The sequence below is a fragment of the Loxodonta africana genome, chromosome 20 (assembly GCF_030014295.1).
Source record: "Loxodonta africana isolate mLoxAfr1 chromosome 20, mLoxAfr1.hap2, whole genome shotgun sequence".
NCBI lineage: Eukaryota > Metazoa > Chordata > Mammalia > Proboscidea > Elephantidae > Loxodonta > Loxodonta africana.
The window spans coordinates 68,822,375-68,842,367 of NC_087361.1; the positions used below are offsets into that span (position 1 = coordinate 68,822,375).

At 55.1% G+C, this 19,993-nt stretch overlaps 1 protein-coding gene across 8 annotated transcripts in view; it reads right to left on the reverse strand.

The window, feature by feature from the left end:
• Positions 1–19,431, reverse strand: part of CDK18 (cyclin dependent kinase 18) — a 29,761-nt gene extending 10,330 nt beyond the window's left edge. The window contains exons 1-2 of one of the 8 annotated variants that reach the window (XM_064273304.1): positions 19,171–19,431; positions 559–10,975 (exon numbers count right to left, since the gene is read on the reverse strand). In XM_064273304.1, coding sequence (XP_064129374.1) covers positions 559–876 — 318 coding nt within the window. In that variant the 5' untranslated portion in view covers positions 877–10,975; positions 19,171–19,431. Of the gene's footprint in view, positions 1–558; positions 13,267–14,886; positions 16,174–19,052; positions 19,128–19,170 lie in introns of those variants that run through there. The other 7 variants (XM_064273305.1, XM_064273303.1, XM_064273309.1 and 4 more) reach the window with 7 other exon arrangements.
• Between the last annotated feature and the right edge of the window lie 562 nt (positions 19,432–19,993).

Below are 19,993 nucleotides of genomic sequence, written 5' to 3' on the forward strand. Positions count from 1 at the left end.
ATGCATGGACCAGTACAGCAAATGGTGAGAAAGGTGTGCAGACAGGATCCCGCTGGCCTCCCTCCCCTTTACTAGGCCCCACGTTAACCCTTCAGTTGCTGGAGGTCTGGAGAGTTCTGGAGGAAGGGCTGGTGTGGCAGGGAGGGCACGAGAGTGCGTGGTCCTCAGGCCAGCAGCTCTACCAGCTTGTGTGTAAGAGCTTAAGTACGTCAGCACCAGGAAGTCTTCCTGATGCCCGCAAGCTAAATATCCATCCGCCTGGCCCACAACCTTAGGACAAGATCTGGTCCAAACCCCATTTCACTCTGACACTGACACTGGAAGGGTCCTCTCTGGCTTGTCCTGGGTCCCCAGTAGAAAGGAAAAGAGGAAATGGACGGCTGAAACATGGGAGGTCAGAGCAGCTGAAGGTCTCAGGGGAAAGAGATGTTTGCCAGAAACAGAGAGGGCCCCAGGGAAGGGGACACATGAGTGTGATGTCAGTGTCCTCTCCCTTTCCAGAACCTTCCTCCAGGAGACCAAAAGGGGGCGGGGATTCACCGGTTCTGCTCCACTCACCCTCAGGGCCCCTTCCCCAGCCAGTGGGGTCCCATCTCTGCGGGCTCCTCCTGACCTCTGAGAGGGGTGACATGCTGTGTACAAAGGCCTCTTCTTGCAGACCTTCCTTCTCTCTCTTGCTCTGAAAACCCAGAGCAGGGCTGTCCTGCTGCATGCCCCTCCCCTCCGTGGTTTCCTCAGCTCCCACTGCAGCCACCCCCATCCTGCTCTGCCCACCATCCTCAGTTGCAGTAGGGCTGGACCAAGAGGCCTCCTAAGGGCTCCCACCCACGCCTGTTGACAAGGCACCAGGAGCCTGTGATGGGAGGATGCCATCATGCACCAGCTCCCAGCTTTTGCCGATGCACCAGGCACAGCCCACTGCTGGAGGATGCTCTCAGCCCTGTCACTGGCCAGCACCCAGTTGCCAAGGCAACAAGACCCCTCCTGGATCCTCCTGGTTTAAGAGATTATGGGTCAGTTTGCTTTGCTCAGTGATCACATCCTTCTGTCCTCAGCCAGCCCGGGGGTGGAAGGGGCTTCCCTGGCCTGCAGGCTCCTGGCTGCCCCCAGACGCAGCTAAGCTGTGGCCCTCTGGCTCCCCAGAGGTCAGGGATGAGGTACAGCCAGGCTGTCTGTCTGAACTCAGGTTGGTGTCCCTCAGATGAGAGGCCACTGGCCTGCACTGCCAGCCAAACTCCATCTGCCTCACTCGGCTCAGCTCAACAAACACCTACTATGTGCCAGGCATTATGCTAGGCACTGGGGTTACAGAGGAGAGTAAAACATGGTCCCTCTTCTCAAGGAGAAGTCCCTGGGTGATGCGAACAGTTACCATGCTAGGCTGCTAACCCGAAGGTTAGAGGCAGCAGTGCCACAGAGGAAAGGCCTGGTGATCTACTTGCGTAAGATTACAGCCATCGAAGACCCTGTGGAGCACGGTTCTACTCTGACGCACATGGGGTCTCCATGAGTTGGAGTCAACTCGATGGCAGTTGGTTTGGTTTTCCAGTTTATTCTCAAGGAATTCAGCGTCCGGTGGTGTGTCCTTGGAGATGCCTTCCAGGCTGATGAGAGGGTAGCTGACAGCTCCTCTTCCAGTTTCCTTGGCAAAGCCCACCAGCCTCCCTGATTCTTTATCCCTGAACTCATTCCTGCCAGCAGTCAACTCCGCTGCTCCCCCACAGTCTGGGGGAGGTCTCGGCCAGCCATCTGCAGGACTCTGAAACAGGAGCCTCAGAGGCAGCCAGCCTGCCTCACACTCTCTGTCCAGCCCAAAGGGGCCCAGACCCTACCTGGGTGACCCCTTCACAGCATGACAGGAGACCGGAGATGTTCCCATTATACAGATGAATTTGTTTTCAAATTTGGCTGAACTTCCAGGGGCGGAGGTGTTGTAAAAAAAATCCAGATTCCTGGGCCTCCCCCTCAGATACTAGGACTGAGATTCTGCGGATGGTGCCTGGGAGCATGCGTTTTTTAAGAGCATCCCCAGTGATGTGGACACGGAGTCATGGCTGAGAACCACCGGAGGTCCAGATAATGGATGGTGCTCTGCCCAGGTTTCCAGATTGCCCGTCTCCTGGTTACTGGGCTTAAGTGGGGTCCTCTCAGAGCCAGAGAGGGGGTGGGGGGAGAGAGTAAGCTGAGTGGGGTGGAAGATACCCCTCACCAAAGAAGGGAAGGAAATGCCTCTCACCTGGAAACAGGTACATGTATGCACATACTGATGCCTCCTGGGCTCAGCAGTGGGCATCCCAGTTTTTTGGGGGGGGCACAGGGAGGGGTAACGGGCCTGAGCTATGCCTAGGAGGGGTCAGCCACGCCCCCTTCTAAGAGCAGGGCTTCCACATAAAGCCATCCTGCACTCTGGGATTTACAGGATGGCCACTAGCAGTGGCCATAAATTTCCTGCCCTGGCTGTCACTGTGGGGGAGGGAGGAGGAGAGCTCACTACAAACCTCCTGGGAGGGGGGCCCCCAGTTTCTGAGAGACAAAGGGGAACTGGCCCTGAATCACACCTGCTCTCCCTAGAAGTCAGTGAGAAGCAAGGAGCCACCAGCTTGCTCCTGGAGTGCAGGTAGGGCAGGGAGTGGAGGAAGGGTGAGACTGGGGGCAGCTGACTGGGGCAAGAGCACGGGCCAAGGGACGCAGAGGGACGGGGACCAGCTGCTCTCCACCCACGTCCCAGGAGAGCCAAGAGGAAGTGGCTGTCACTGTAGCAGGCGGGATGGAGATCAGATGTAGGGATGGACTTCTTGATGGTGACAGGGAGCAGGCGGCTGGGAGTGGCGGCCACAGCAGAGAGTGGACGCCTCTCTGCTGGGGACAGTCAGGGCATTGAACCCGGCAGGGTCTTGGGTGTGACAGGGCAGCCTGGGCAGTGAATGCTCTGTTGTTCCCTAGCTCAAGACACAAGATGCCTTCTGTCACTTTCCGCCTGGGAGAGTCAGCTCCTCAGATTTGGGGGGTTGTGGGGAAAGGGTGCCAGGAAAAAAGGCCTGTCACCTTGGTGCCGTCTGCCCCTCACCCCACAACCGGAGACAGAAAGGCTCACTGTGACCCAGCCCAGGGTCGGGTACAGCGTGGCCTTTGTCCCCAGGCCAGGGAGCCATCTGGGGCTGTCCCCGTGCAACTGGTGCCAGGGGTAGCGGGAGATGGGCATCCAAGGATGCTGGCCTGGCCGGGGCAGGCAGGCACTAAAGGAGCAGAGTCCCCCTTAGGAGGTGCCAGGTGGGTGGCAGGCAGACCCCCAACCAGGCGTTCCCTCCTGCCCCACTGCCCAGGTAAGCCTGTAAAGCTCTCAGCCAGCAGCCCGCCACTTCCTCCTGAGCCCACACCAGCGGCCCAGCACTTCCTCCTGAGCGCATACCAGCAGCCCAGCACTTCCTCCTAAGCGCATACCAGCGGCCCAGCACTTCCTCCTGAGCCCACACCAGCCACCCGCCACTTCCTCCTGAGCCCACACCAGCCGCCCAGCACTTCCTCCTGAGCCCACACCAGCCGCTCCTCACTTCCTCCTGAGCCCACGCCAGCCACCCCTCACTTCCTCCTGAGCCCACACCAGCTGCCCAGCACTTCCTGCTGATGCCAGAGAATGGGTGGCACTGGTGGAGGAGCCAGGCCACCAGAGACCTGTGGGACATGGAGCACCTGCCCCAGGCCCCTGTGCGACCAGTAAGGCAGAAGGGAGGGCGCTCACACATCATCCATTCCAGCCTCTCGCTTTACGCCCAAGGACACTGAGGCTCCGGACTTGTTCAAAATCCCACATCAATTTCCTGGTTGCTTCCAAGCACACCAAATTTAAGACCATGGTGTTTCCTTCTTCTCCTTACTGGAACCCTCCCGGCCCTACCCCTCCTGTGTTCTCCTCCAGCCTCCTCCACTCCTTGGCTGCTTCCCTCTCCCACCCTGAGCTTAAAGCCACACAGATCCAGGTTCAAATCCCAGCACTACCACTAGCACCTGCTCTCTAAAATTCTCTGCAGTTTGGTGTCATAGCAGAAATCCTGGCTTAGCCACTTTCTAGCTGTGTGAGCTCAATTAAGTTATATAATCTCTCCTGACCTTGGTCCTAGTCATTCATTCAACAATTATGCATTGAACGTCTACTACACGTCAGGCACTGTTTTGTTGTTAGGTGCCATGGAGTCAATTTTCAACTCATAGCAACCCCATGTGACAGAGTAGAGCTACCCCATAGGGTTTCCTAGGCTATAATCTTTACAGGAGCAGATTGCCAGGTCTTTCTCCTGTGGAGCCACTGGGTGGGTTCGAACTGCCAACCTTTTGGTTAGCAGCCAAGCGCTTAACCGCTGTGCTACCAGGGCACTGTTTTAGGTCCTGAAAAGCCAGTGGTGAATGAAACAGACGTTAAGCCCACCCTCAGGGTGTTCCCATTCTAGTGAGGGGAGGTAACAGACAATAAACAAAATAAACAGAAAAATATACAGTACGTCAGAGGGTGGCAAGTGCAGTGAAGAATAGAGCAGGAAAGAGGGCTGGGGTGTAAGAGGTCAGAAAGGCCTTCCTGAGGAGGGGGCACCCGAGGAAAGATTCCAAGCAGGAAGGCCTTCCTCAGGAGAGGACATCCGAGGAAAGATTCCAGGCAGAAAGGCCTTCCTCAGCAGGGGACATCCGAGAAAAGATTCCAGGCAGAAAGGCCTTCCTGAGAAGGGGACACCTGAGGAAAGAATCCAAGCAGGAAGGCCTTCCTGAGGAGGGGACACCTGAGGGAAGATTCCAAGCAGGAAGGCCTTCCTCAGGAGAGGACATCCGAGGAAAGATTCCAGGCAGAAAGGCCTTCCTGAGGAGGGAGCACCTGAGGAAAGAACCCAAGCAGGAAGGCCTTCCTCAGGAGAGGACTTCTGAGGAAAGATTCCAGGCAGAAAGGCCTTCCTGAAGAGGGGACATCTGAGGAAAGAGTCCAAGCAGAAAGGCCTTCCTGAGGAGGGAGCACCTGAGGGAAGATTCCAAGCAGGAAGGCCTTCCTCAGCAGGGGACATCTGAGGAAAGATTCCAGGCAGAAAGGCCTTCCTGAGAAGGGGACACCTGAGGAAAGAACCCAAGCAGGAAGGCCTTCCTCAGGAGAGGACTTCTGAGGAAAGATTCCAGGCAGAAAGGCCTTCCTGAAGAGGGGACATCTGAGGAAAGAGTCCAAGCAGAAAGGCCTTCTTGAGGAGGGGACACCTGAGGGAAGAGTCCAAGCAGGAAGGCCTTCCTGAGGAGGGGACATCTGATGGAAGATTCCAAGCAAGTGAGGGCGCTAGTCATGTGGACTCTTGGGCAAGTGGGTCAGCAGAGATGCAAAGGTCCTGAGGCAGAAGCAAGCCTGGTGTGTTCCAGGAACAGCAAGAGGCCAGAGTGGCTGGAGAAGCGGCCAGAGGGGAGTAGGAGCCAGGCTGTGCAGGACCTCATGGGGTAGGGAGGGCTTGAGCAGAGGAGTGACATGACCCCACTTAGCCTTAACAGGCTCACTCTGGCAGCTGTGTTGAGAACAGACCAGATGTGGGCAAGGGGAGACATGGGGACCCTAGCCAGGAAGCTATTTTGGTGATGCAGGTGAGAGACGGTGGTGACTGGGACCGGTGGGGAGCAGTGAGGGGGTGAGAAGTGGCCAGATCCTGGATATATCTTGAAGATGGAGCCAAAGGGCTTTGCAAACGGACTGTCTATGAGATATCTGAGAAGAGTCAAGCATGATCATCAAACGACCGAAGGATGGGGCACTGTCTGTGGAGATGCGGCACGCAGCGCGTGGAGGTTTTGGTGGGAAGACCAGGAGTTGGGCTTGGGGCGAGTTAAAGTGTTTGATGTCCAATGGACATCCAAGTGGAGGTGCTGAGTGAGGTAACACCACACAGGTCTGGTACAAGGAAGGCACCCTGTAAATGTTAGCTCTCTTCTCTCCTTTGCTTGGACGTAAAGATGTGCCAGAAAAGAGGCCCCAGATAAACTCCATTGAAGGTATCCTTCACAGAGTCCTTGTGGTTAGTGAGGCGTGTGGGGACCCCAGGACAGCAAAGGGATGGGAAGCAGGCAGCATGGTCAGTGACCAGCAGGCTCAACTACCGACTGAGAGGGAAAAGCCAGGAGGCAGGGTCCCCTACTTACCACCCTCTGCCAGAGCCAGGATGAACTGACACAGGTTGGCAGGCCACAGAGGCTGGGACCCAGGGTTCCTGGTGACTACTCTCATCCCTGTCCCAGGAGGAAAGAAAGATCCCCAGAGCAGACCAGGCCAGCCCAGGAGCCCAGCCTCTAGGTAGAGAGTGTACAAGCGCACCCTGCTGCCCCCTCCTTCTGGACAACCTCTGCCAGGCCCCACACCTAGCACCTGCCCTGGGGCTGGGAGGTCCTGAGACCATCAAGACAGAGAGGGGAATTTGGCAGAGTACTCAGGGAACTGGGAAGTAGCCACCACCTCAGAGGGGTTCTAACCGGGGACTGATGGGGAGGGCAGAAGGGGTCAGCTTCACTCCTTAACCTCCGGGCTTTGAGATTCCCCTCAGCAAACGCTCATGATATGCCCCCTTGCCTTCCTCCTGAAAAATGGCTCCCTCCCCAGGCTACACAGTCCCTGGGTGGCACAAACAGTTAACATGCTCAGCTGCTAACTGAAAGGTTAGAGGTTTAAGTCCACCCAGACATGCCTTGGAAGAAAGGCCTGGTGATCTACTTCCAAAAAATCAGCCATTTAAAACCCTATGGAGTGCAGTTCTACTCTGACACACGTGGGGGCACTGTAAGTCGGAGTCAAGTTGACAGCAACTGGTTCCCCAGCCTGTACACAGGGTCCTCCAAGGGCTAGGCCCTCCTTCCTCTCTAGCTTTGCCCTCCGCATTTCCTACCACACTGGCTCTGCTCAGGAAACTCTTTGCATGCTGTTTAGGTGTCCCGGGCCTTAGGAAGCTTCCCGACCCCCCAGGACCACTGGATGCTCCTCCCCTGGGGGGCAGAGCCCTGAAAGCACAGTCAGAGCCTCCGAGCCCAGGGCACGATGGCTCCACCTGCTGCCTTCCTCCTGGGGGTCTCTGACTCTACACCTAGTGCTGGCCTGGCATCCGGCAGGCACACCTGTCTCCTCACAAACACGCGTCAGGCACCTACTGTGTTCCAGGCACATGTTAGATGCTTCCCCGAGTCCCTCTTTGTGTTTTGTTTCCTCTTGTTTTACGTCTCTGTCCTGATGGGCCCAGGGGCAGGAGTTGAAGGATATCACTTCCAACTGTCCACTTTCTGAAGCCAGGAGGGTCTGAGCCCAGTCTCGAAGGCTGGCCACCAGCCAGGATCCTATGACACCCTCTGCCTCCTACTTCCTGCCCCCTCCTCGGTCACTCCGCTACTTTGGGCCTTTGGGGGAGTTTCAAAGGAACTAGAGACCATGGCTGACCAAGTTTGCCTATGCCACGATCACAGACTTCAGAGACACTCCCCTCCCAGGGAGAGCTGTGTCTGCAGGGAGCCTGTGATACAATCTCTTCCTTCATCCTCTAACTGACCTTGCCCTGGGCAGCCCGAGGCTTTAGTGTCCTGAGCTTCAGACAAACCTCAGGAGAAACCAGTTGCTCCGTGGCCGCCTGCTTCAACCCTCCGGCCGCACCGCAGCAGAAGCCCAGGGTCCTCATCCCTGGCCTCTCCTTGGCCCCACCACGGCCTGGATGAGAGGTGGCCAGCCTGGAGCCTTCAGGGCAGCCAGAACCTGAGGACACGACAGACTTCCCAGTGAACAGATGCACTGGACATAGTGTTGGAACTCAGAGAAGATTCCAACCGCTTCTGTTTGGAATGTAGGGAAGGCCTTCCAGGAGCAAGCTGGTCCAACCCGCAGGATGCCTGGGAGGGGGTGAAGCGTCTGGGGCTCCAACTGGCTCTTGCTCATGGCAAATGGATCACTTGGCCCTGTGGTGCCCCGCCCTGACTGGCAGTGTCCAACAGTCAGGGCCACATGCTGCCCAGCCTGCTCTCTAAAAGTTTCTGCAGTTTGGTGTCAGGGGAGAAATCCCAGTTCAGCCATTTGTTAGTACTGTGATCTGGGAAGACACCTCATGCCTCAGCTTGCTTGTCTGCTAAATGGGCGTAATGCCTCATCTCCAATTCAGTTGCCACCAGGCTGCTAGGCTTTACTTTCTATTTTACTTTCTGATGGGGTCACTCCCCTGTTTAAAACCTGTCAACGCTAAAACTGCCCTCAGGAAAAAGTCCAAACTCCACGCCCAGCAGACTAGGCCCCTTGTGTTTTGGTCCGTGTCTCTTTCTTGAGTTTCCCCCGTCCACGGAGGGTCCAGTTTTACTGAACGTACTTGGCAATCCCAGCATGGCTTTCCCCACACTGTTCACTTGGCCCGGGATGCCTCTCCTCACTGTCCTCTTGGCCAAACCACTTCAAAAGTCAGGTATCGCTGCCGCCGGGGAGCCGTGCATGACCACACCTCCTTCCTCCAGGTAGAAGTCGGTGACTCCTCCCTGTTGCTCCATGGCAGCTGTGCCCACTTGTGAGTAGACTGTGCTCTCCCTCAGCACAAGAACTGTCTTAATTTTGTTACCCTAGCACCTGACATAATGAAGCAGCCTACCGGGTGCTCAGTGAATGTCCACGGGAATGAGGAACAAATGGCTGAGTTAGGCCATCTCGCCCCGTGACATAATTACTTGTTGACGCCTCTTTCCTCTACAGACGTATGAACATGAGACCTCACGAGGTCAGAGACTGTATCTTAGTCACTTTTAAATCCCAAGGGCATGCTGTCTGTGTGCAATAAATGTCAGTTCCCTTCTTTTCACTTTCAGGCAGGCCAGGGACCTGTTTCTAGATTTCTCTTCCCCTAATTAGGCCATACAGTCCCTGGGTGATGCAGACGGTTAACGTGCTCAGCTACTAATGAAAGATTGGAGGTTAGAGTCTGTCCAGAGGTGCCTCAAAAGAAAGGCCTGGCAATATGCCTCCACAAGATCACAGCCTTGAAAACCCTGCAGAGCACAGTTCTACTCCGCACACAAGGAGCTGCCAGGAGTGGGAATCAACTTGATGGCAACTGTTTTGTTTTGTTTTTCAGTTAGGGCTTTGAGTCCCTGGCTGGTGCCAGGGTCTCTGGGTGATGCAAATGGTTTGTACTTGACTACTAACCTAAGCTGGCAGTTCGAATGGCACTGAGCAGCACTGTGGAAGAAAGGCCTGGTGATCTGTTTCTGTAAAGATTACAGCCAAGAAAACTCTATGGAGCAGTTCTATTCTGTAACACGTGGGGTGGCCATGAGTCAGAATCAACTCAACAGCAATGGGCTTGAATTTTTTCAGGTGGTACAAATGGCTAACTACTTGGCTGCTAACTGAAAGTTTGGAGGTTGAAGTCCACCCAGAGATGCCTCAGAAGAAAGACTTGGCAATCTATTCCGAAAAATCAGCCCCTGACAACCCTACGGAGCACAGTTCTACTCTGACACACGTGGGGTCACCATGAGTCAAAATCGATTCAACAGCAACAGGTGAATTAGGACTCGAGTGCAGTTGGGACTGGCTTGGCCCCTGCCCTCTTCTGAGCCCTGGACTCACCAGGACATCTTTCCTCTCAGTTCTCCTGGGTCTCAGCGGGCCTGGAGGAGAAGGCTCGGTGTGCAAGGAAAGCAAGAGGGCTAGGGACTAGAAGATGCCAGCAAACTGTTACTCATGAGCAAGGCTCAAGGCAGGTGTTACCTCGCCCGAGACGCCTTCCACGATGCCTCTCACGTCTCCTGGAGCTGCAACTCTGTGTCCCCAGTCAGGTATTTGAGGGTCCCTCCTCTGTGCCACCACAGCATTCCAGGCTTCCCAAGCAGAGCGCATGGCTCCGCATGCTGTCACTGTTTGTCTAGTTCCCTTGTTTGCCCGTGAGCGTTTCAAGGGAAGGATTAGGTCTGATTCATCATTACACCCTCAGCGCCTGCCACAGGGCCTGGCAGAGAGAACCCTCAAATGATCAGCGAGTGAATCCATGAGAGCTGTGAACTCCTGCTTCCAGGAGCTCTTCAGAGGCTGGAGGACTCCAGGGGACAGTGTTTGTTCATTGGACTCAAGGTTCTGGGGTGTGGGAGAGGCCTCAGCTGGACACCTAGCCTCCTCTTCCAGCCCAGCTCTTGGTCCCAGATGGCAGTGGGGGGATGGTGGGTTGGGGCAGAGGAGGCAGCTTCCAGCCCAGCAGCAACACCCCAGGTGAGATCCGTGGAGGTCCCTGGGCTGGCTGCTGCCACACCAGTGAGGGATGGAGTCAGGGTGGGAAACTGCTCATGAGAGTTTCAAACCAAACAAGCATCGAGTTGAAGTCTCAGAGGCCTGGAGGAAGAGGCTGGGTAGGCCCTGGCACCCCCCCTCACAGGCTCCCATCACTCAGGGGCAGATCCCAGATCCTCACTGTAGGGGTCAAGGCTCAGACCCTGGCCTTGATGCCTACAGATGGCCCTCCTGTCCCCCTCACAAGCCCTATCCTAGCCCCCCTGGTCCAGGGTTCACATTAGTACTGCTGATGTCTGTTTGGATTCCTGAGGCTCCAGGAACAGAGGCACATATATCATCTTCTAGTGTTTTCTTTTGATCCTTTTGGGGGACCCAGACTAGTCTGCAGTCTTTGGGGAGGCTCTGGGTTTCTGAGTGATAAGTTGGGACAAGGTGCCCATGAGGTCGAAGCAAGGGGCCACTGTAGGCAAGGCCCCATCTCATACACCCTCCTGCTTTGAGACACGGCTCCCCTAACCCTCGCAGGCACAGGAAACCCTTTCCTGAGCCTTTCAGCAGCACCCATTATAGACCTTCAGGAAAGGCCCCTCACCTGCTCAGCTCAGTGTTTTCCAAATTCCAAAGTGTGGAAGCCTTTTCTTAAGTCTTACATAAATCCCAAAGGAAACGGCTTACATCTGTTTCTTCTGCATTTGCTTTAGGGCAGATGGTGATGCCCACCAATCCCTACACAACAAACAGGAGAAGGAATAAGGAAAACCAAGTTCACTCACCCTTTAATCTTCCCTCCTCTTGATGTAAGATGCCCAGTCTTCTTGGTGGCATGTCATGGGATCTTTACTAACATCCCTTTGGTTTTTTCTCCATGCCCAACTTTAACAACGGAACTGGAGGGGCCTTTCAGCCCTTGGCGTCCCTGGGGACCTCTCGTCTCATGAGTGGGAAGTGGAGGAGGGGACAGTTTCCCAGCATCTCTAGATCTTATTCCTATTTATACTCCTCTCCTGTTCCCCTCCACAACCAGCTTGGCCCACGCTGCCCCAGGTCCACATTCCGACGGGAACTCCTGGCCACTCTTTGCCAACCATTCCCCTTTCCAATCAGCCTAAAAGACACAGCTTCCTGTCACCCCAACAACAACTCCATCAGGTTCCTCCAACTTGCTCCAGGCTCTGGTCATCTGGATTTCCCTCCTCTCCCTCCCTTCGGGCCAGCTAACCTCCTCACACTCAGCATGAGCCCATCCCACCAGGCTGGGCCCAGCCTCCTCCTGCCTCTTCTCCAGGTGCTCAGCCCTCTCTGCCTCCTAGGCCTCCTGGGCAAGCCCCTGAACATCCCCCAGTTCTGCAGCTGTTCCCTAAACACCCACGGTGTCAGTACCACCCACCTCACTGGAGCTCGGGCCCCTTGAGGGGAGGCACCAGTGTACTTGGTCACTCACTCGTTTCACAGACACCTGCCCTGTACTGGGCACTGTCCTCCACTCTATGCTTCATATCCCCATGCCCTCGGCCTCCATGACAACCCAGCTCCCCGTTTTCCTCCTACTTCTTTATCCCCCAGCATCTATGGGCTCACTTCCTCAGCCTGCCCCTTGGATGATGGCACTCCACAGGGTTCCTCTTTTATTCTTTCCCCTCAACACACTCTTCCTGGGTGACCTCATCCTCGCCTGAGGTGGAAACCACCACTCACATGCTGATGACTCCCCAATCTATAGCTCTGGCCCCACCAAGCCCCTGAGCTTCAGACACATGGGTCCAACAGTCTGCTGAGCCCTCTGTCTGCATGTCCCCCAGAGTCTGAGATACTACAATCAACCCCACTGGCTATCTCCAGGGCAGTCCTTGACCCAGATTTATTTTTAAGTGAAAAGGGTAGATGCGTACAACCTGTAAAAGGGCATATGTGTCCAACCCACCCAGTAGTACTGCAAAAGAAAGGCCTGGCAATCAGCTTCCACTAAGATTACAGCCAAGAAAACACTATTGATCACTTCTACTTTGTAACACATGGGGTCATCATGAGTTGAAATTGGCTTGCAACTAACATCAACATATTGGGAAATTTGGGGAAAACCAAACCAAACCCTTTGCTGTCAAGGTGATTCTGATTCATGAAGACCACATGCGTTACAGAGTAGAACTGCTCCATAGGGTTTTCTTGGCTGTGATAATTCCAAAGAAGATTGCCAGGCCTTTCTTTTGCAGCACTGCTGGGTGGGTTTGAACCACCAACGTTTAAGTTGATAGATAGCCAAGCACAACATGTCATATACATAACCCGTTGCTGTTGAGTTGATTCCAACTCATAGTGACCCTACAGGACAGAGTAGAACTGTCCCATAGAGCTTCCAAGGAGCGCCTGGTGGATTTGAACCTCTGACCTTTTGTTAGCAGCTGTAGCACTCAACCACTACACCACCTGGGTTTCCATCATATACATACACATATAAATACAAACCATGTATGATCCAGAAAGACATGATTCAACGTGCTAATAGCAGTTATCTCTGGGTACTAGAATTACGTGCAGTTTTAATGCCTTCCTTTTGTTTATCTGCGTGTTCTAAGTTTTCATAATGAACATTTATTGCTTATATAAAAAGAAAACAGTAACACTTCTTTTTAAGTGAAAAGAAAGTATTTTTAGATTGATATTCTAGAATTGTTTAGTGCAAGGGCTAGGGAGAACTATGATTATTTTGAGCAGGGCTCTGAACATTTTTTCTGTAAATAGCCAGATAGTAAATATTTCAGGCTTTGCGGGCCATACGGTCTCTGTCACAACTACACAGCTCTACCCTTGTAAGGAAAGCAGCCATAGACAATATGCAAAGGAATGAGCGTGGCTGTGTCTAAATTGTCTTTTTCATGGTAGATGCTCCAAAAATATTCGGTGTCGCATTAATAATTGACTGGCTGCATGTATTAATGGAAGAATGGATTAATGAAAACTGTGGTTCAGGACGTATCACAGAGAGAGGTGGACAGTGAAGGAAGCCAGCCCCCTCACCCCACCCCCACCCCCCAATGTGGAGGATGATTATTTTATTGCTGACATTTTTAGAATGGACACTAAAGTTTGAATTTCATATAATTTTCAAGTGTCATGAAATATTATTTTCTTCTTTTGGTTTTTTTTTCCTAACCATTTAAAGATGTAAAAACCATTCTCAGCTCACGGTACAGAAACAGGTGGCAGGCTGGATTTGGCTGTGGACTGTGGTTTTCTAACCCCTGTGGGCCTTCCAGCATCCAAGGCCCATGTGGGGGTTTGAATCCACAGCATCTACTTCCTCCCCTATCTGGCAGGGGTGAGGCCTTCAAGGGTCCCCTTGCCCACCTGAGCCACGGCAGGGCCTGGATCCCTGGGCCTTAGCGGGGGGAGCCCCTCCTGGGGTCTCAGAGCACAGCTCCCCTTGGGAGCAGAGTTGGCAACAGTTGGAACCATAAGCCGGCAGCCTTGGACCTAGCTTTAGAAATCCTCCGGTCTGAGCCCTCGTTTTTCAGGTGAAGAAGGTAAGCCTCAGAAAGAGGGGTGACCTGCCAAGGCCACCCAGGTTGACAGGGTGGAGCTGAGACAAGAACTGAGGGCTGTGACTTTGAGGGCAATGCCTTTTCTCCCCCCACCACCCCAAGGCTGGGGGACTGCCGGCCTTGCTCAGAGACGATGTCCCCTCCACTGGGCTCCACCTCCAGGAGGTCAGCAGCCCACTCAAGAGCTGCCTTCCACAGGGAGGGAGCCATGTCATGGCTGGCATCAGCACAGAACGCGGTGCCCAGCCCAGCCATGGCGGCCGGGGATGCTGTCAGCTGGGCTCTGTGCCGGGGGCACGGAGGGGCTCTGGGACCTGTCTCCTGGCCTCATCCTGTGTCCTGCTAGGAGAGCTTGGAGCTTACATCAGGAATGATGCCCTCCAGGACAAGACCTACTGCAGACCTGCTGCCAGGACATGGGGAAGGACAGCGTGTCCCCTCCTGGGCCTAGTCGCCTTTGCTGGGTGGCTGGGGGCCAGAGGAGAGAAGCCTAGTGCCTGAGGGGATCCCCCCTCCCCTCCCAGGCAGGAAAGAACAGACTTCTTTGGGGAAGCAAGGTGCGAGGACAGAAATCATTCTGGAGTTTCATCGGAAATTCCCACAATCATGAAAAGATAGAGAGAGGGCTCCGATGGGGAGACAGCAGAAATGTTTTCAGAGCAAAATTTCCTTCTTGATGTGGGGCCTAAGCCCAGGTTTCTACAGAGACTCTGACTTAAAAAAAATACTGAGCAGAGGCCAGGGCACCGAGGACGGCCAGATGTAGCAACTAACCCCATATGCCACCACTCATCAATAATGACATGAGCCAGCTGCGCTGAGTTGATTGCGACTCATGGCAGCCTGATGTGTGTCAGAGTAAACTGTGCTCCATAGGGTTTTCAAAGGCTGATTTTTGGGAAGTAGATTGCCAGGCCTTTCTTCTGAGGCACCTCTGAGTGGACTTGAACCTCCAGCCTTTCAGTTAGCAGCCAAGTACATTAACCATAATCATCTGCATCACCCAGGGACTCTGTGACATTGTTGTTGTTGTTGTGTGCTGTCAAGTCGATTCTGATTCACAGTGACCCTATGGGACAGAGTAGAACTGCGTCATACGGTTTCCTAGGTTGTTAATCTTTAGGGAAGCAAATCGCCAGTCCTGTTCTCCTGCGCAGTGGTTGGTGGGTTGGAAGAGACAACTTTTCGGTTAGCAGCTGAGTGCTGACCCACTGCGCCATCAGGGCTCCTGGGATAATGACAGTAGGTAAGACAAGAATCTAAGTGGACCATGAACACATTCTCACTTGAATCTTCACAACCACGTGAGCTAATACTATTATTCTCCCCATTTTATAAATGACGGACCTGAAGCTTGGGTGAACAAATTACCTAAGCTAAGGTACCCAGTTACTGAGTGGCAGAGGCAGGGTTTGAAGTGACCCCAAGTCCATAAACTGCCTCCACCTATGTGGACAGCAGGCTCACAGCGAACCTACAAACAATGGATGAGTGCGTCAGCCAGCCACCACTGGGTCATCTTGTCTGCCCCGGCTCCTCCACTTCCAGGGAAGGCTTCGTTTAATGTCAGAGGGGAGGCACGGAGTGGCAGCCATTACCAAGAGTTCCAGGAAAGACGGTCTCACCACGGTCCCACCAAAAGTTCTAGCTAACATCTCCCAGGCAGGTGTCTTCACCTATCTCACCAGAGTCGCTCATCCTGACAAGGTGCTTCAAGACCCCTTTCTGTTCAGAGCCAAACTCACACTTGCTGCCCTATTCTTCCTACTCACAGACAGAAGCAAAGACACTGCAGGAGCAGGTGGGCCCTCCTTCGGGCAGGAGGTCGGCTCAGTTGAGCCTGCAGCTTACCCTCTTCCCTCTCTACCTGGTGCCGTGCCCTTGGCCAGCTCCTGCCAGGCCCAGCCAACCACTAGGTAGTGATCCTGGCGTCCCAGGCCCTCTGCCTGAGCTGCTGCGGGCCTGGCCTTAGAGTTGGGTTGTGTGTGTGTGTGTGTGTGCGCGCTCACATGCATGCAGCTGGAAGGGACAGGACAAGACAACCTTGGTTTGTTCCCACCCCATGGAGACGAGAAAGTGCCCACTCAGCAGCTAAGGAATGGAGGGCGAAGGCGAAGGGTCCAGGGCAGAGAGAGACGGAGTCATGGTGGGACACAGCACCAGGGAAGAGAAACGTGACTCGTTCCAAAAGGGGTGAAGCTAACTAATCAGGTGGGTCTGGAACCAGGCCAGCCACTCCCTCACAGACAACAGAGCAGAACGAGGACTGCAATTAACGAAGTACTGAAGTACTAGGGAGAGTCCTCTTACTCCAGGGAAGGAGGCCCTGCCCAAGGGAGAAGGAAGCCTGACTGAGGCCCCTCAGGGCAGGAGCTGCTGATCGCTGCCCCCCGCAACCCCCACCCCCCCGCCCACTGCCTACCTCACTCACACCCTGGAAACTAGAGGCCAGAGGCCAGCACTGCACAGACTCCTGGTGCCCTCCTGGCAGACTGCATTTTCCCCCTTCTCTCTGTCCTCCCTGCCTTGGAGAGTAGGCAAGATATTGCCTAAGGACCCACCCTAGAGTGAAAGGAAAGCCTGCCTCAGTTTCTCTCCTGGAGCTCGGCACTATGCAATCACTCAAAAATCCTTTCTAAACAACAACCACCACTACAGCTACCAGTATTTGGCATCTGCTATGCGGCAGGCGGGAGTACCTGGATGGCGCAAATAACATGCTTGGCTGCTATTGAAAGGTTGGTAGTTCGAGTTCATCCAGAAGCATGTAGGAAGAAAGGCCTGGAGATCTACTTTCAAAAAATAAGCCATTGAAAACCCTGTGGATCACAGTTCTACTCTGACACACATGGAGTTGCCATGAGTCAAAACTGACTCTATGACAACTTTTTTTTAACGTGCCAAGAACTGTACATTATTTCATTGAATTCATATAACAACCCTCCCTAGTATGATCCCCATTTCAGATAAGGAAATTAAGGCTGGGAGGTGATCGGGAGTTTGCTGGGAGAAAGGGGTCACATAGCTAGCATATGCTGACAAAAGTCTCAAACAGAGTAACCCCAGAAAGGACAGCCCTGTTGGGGTAGGAGCTGGCACAGTAGAGGGCCTGTTCCTGGGACACAGGAAAGCCCACACAGGCAGAAGGGTGGCGTCCGGGTCTGTAGAGGGAAGACATGCAGCCTTGAAGGTAGCTGAGTCTCCTCTAGGTCCGAGGGGGAAGGCTTCCAGGCAGGCATCCCGATCCCATGAGATCTCAGCCCTGGAGCCTACTTGTTTCTCAAATCTGGTGCCCTCTCCTGTGGCCCATGGAGAAGCCAGGCTCTGCCTGGCACGAGACATATGGCAGCTTCACGGCTCAGAGTACCACCCCCACCTGCCATTCTCCTGGGGACTGGTGCAGAACCAGAGAACTCCGTCGTGGGCTGGGGCCTCCCACTGCTGGAGGGAGGATCAGGAGCTGGGGTCCGATAGAGAAGGGCTGGGCCCCACCTCTGTGTGACCTTGGGAAATTTGTTCTCTTGGAGTCTCAGTCTCCTTGCCTGTAAAAGGGGGATATAATGCCTACCTCCTAAGGCGGTTCTGACAGTTACAGAGTGCTTGGCACATAGTAGATATCCAATAAATGGCAGCCCCTAGGGCATTCAGAGAGTGGATGAACTTACTGAAGTCTACTCTGCCTTCTGGAAACCCCAATAAGTTTGGGAAGAATAAAGGCTCCATTCTATTGGCAGGGCGTGGGCAGCTGGCAGGGAGAGTCCTTGGAACCTAAAGGTCAGTGAGGTCCTGACACCCCAGGCTGCAGAGGTGGGGGTGGTAGGGTGCAAGCCCACAGGACCATCCACTGCACAGGAACGGGCGGGAGTAACCCAAGACAGGAATTTTGCTGTAGCAAAGTGACCCTCTCTCCAGAGTGCCTTCAGGTGTGCAGACCCAAATCCCTCTAAACCCTGGAGCCACTGTTACCTAAGGCTGGCTCATCCTCAGCTTCCACTTACCCTTCCCTTACCCTATGCAACATTTTCCCAGCCCCATCCCAAAGCCAGGCTAAAGGCCGGGGATCTCTAAGGACGGTGCCCGCCAGCCAGATGCTGGGACATCCTTGAGGGTTCCGCGCCCGAGGGCCAGTATCCAGGATCGTCCCGTGTGCCCAGGTCCAGTGGGGAATACCACACAGACATGCCAAATCTCACAGGGCGCTGACACAGGAGGGGCAAGCTGGTGGTGTTAGTGAGTCACAGGGCCCAGGCCGAAGTTGGGGAACCATGAGGTCTGGGCTTGGGGTGGGGAAGAGGGAAAGATAGAGGCAGTCTCCCAGTGGAGGAGGATCTGGGGAACTGACCCCCCACTCCTCATAGTCCCAACTCTCCCACCCCTACTGCCAGGAGGGGCTTAATGAGGCCACCGGTGGCTACGAGGGTGTTGACCCCCCCAGCACTGAAACTTAGTCACTGTCTCAACAACCTGACTCCCACCACAAGGCCTGCAGACAGCTCCAGGGACCCCAGCACCCCCAGCCTGGGAGACAACAGCGCCTCCAGTCCATGGCCGGTTTCAGATTCCAACCATCTCCCCCACATAGGCAAGAGCAGAATCCTCAAGCCCCACTGGCTGCCTACCCTCTTTTCCCATCACTGCATTAACCCTTTGCCTGGTGGTGCCAAGGGTGGTGGGCTCCTGCCCCTTTCGTCTTCCCGGGTGGGCAGAAAGGAGGCAGCAATCCCCAGAGAGTCGTCTTCCCCCTCCTCCCCCAACGTACACACCCAGGTCTGGCACTAGCAGGGCTTCGCGTGCCCTTGCAGGTCCGCCCCAGGGCTCTGGCCACCTCCCCCCCCCCCGCCCCCCCAGCCTGCAGCTCTGGAAAGTTCACGAGAGCCCAGAAAACCCTTCAAGGTGGTGATCTGGCCCCACATTCTCGAGTTCTCTCCTAACCGGGGATCCTGACCCTAGCCCTTCCCAGAAGGCAGGACGCTTAGAAAGCGCTTGGTTCGTGGGCTGGTGGAAAACTTTGCTTTGCAGGGTTCAGGCGGCCGCCCAGGGGCCAAGGTGGATCCCAGATGGAGACTCCCTGGGGGGAGGGGGAGATCTGAGAAAAAAGCGCCCTCCCTCCTAAGCACCTGGAACTTGGGAAGGGCCTTTACAGGCCGTCACAGACCCCCAACGCGCAGACACGCACGATCGCCCCACGTCGCTCCGGTATTTCCTTCCAACCTCTTGCCCCGGGGCGAAAGCAGACCCGCGCCTTTAAGAGCCGCCCGGCTTACCTTTGCTCCGTTTACTCGGCGCCGCGGTGCCCCCTCCTCCTCCTCCTCCGAGCCCCCTCTTTCCCGGAGCGCCGCCCGCCCAGCCAGCCGGACACACCGCGTCGCCCGCGGGACTCACCGCGCTTGTCCTGGGGGCCGCGGCTCCCGCCGGCGATGGCCGGGGTGCCGCGGGGCTGGGCGCCGTGCCCTGTGCCCTGCGCCCTGCTGGGGTCCCCGCCCGAGCTCGGGGCTGCTTCCCCGGCTCCGGAAAGGTGAGCGGCTCCCCAGAGAAGCTGCAACCTGAGCTGGAGGAGGAGGAGGAGGAGGCAGAAGGGGAGGGGAAGGGAGGAGGTGGAGGAAGATGGGGAAGAGGAGGGAGGAGGAGGAGGAGGAGGAGGAAGAAGGGAAAAGCTCGGCCCCTGCCAGAGTTTTTCACACGTACCAGCTGACTCCTCCCCTGTCCCTCCCGCCTTGCCCACTGCGGCTGCCAATCCTCAGGGCTCCCTGTGCCCGGTGCCCACCCCCTTCTCCCACTGTGGGAACCAGGGTCCAAGTGCCTCTTCCTGTTTCGTTCCTAGGCCTGGCCTCCGCAGCCCTCGGGCTGTCCGGGCTGAGTCGCCCCAGGACTGGGGCCAGGGGTGATTTGCTGAGAGTGTCTGTCTCTAAACGCAGCTCGCCCGCCTTCTGAGGCTGAGCCTGGTTGGATACCGAAGCAATGAACGTGTAGACAGGTCCTGTTGGTCATTTTTGCCTTCAGAATTCTTGACAACAGCCCTGGGACTCTCCCTCTATCCTGTGCAGTGGGGCTTGTCACTTACCTTTAGGGACTAAATTCCCACCCCTGTTGGCTCCATGTCCCCAGGGCCTGAGTGAAGCCCTCTGCCAGCATTACTCTCACTTCCTACCCTGAAGGCAATTCAGTTTGTCCTTTGAAATTAAACCCACGGGCAAACTGAGAATCT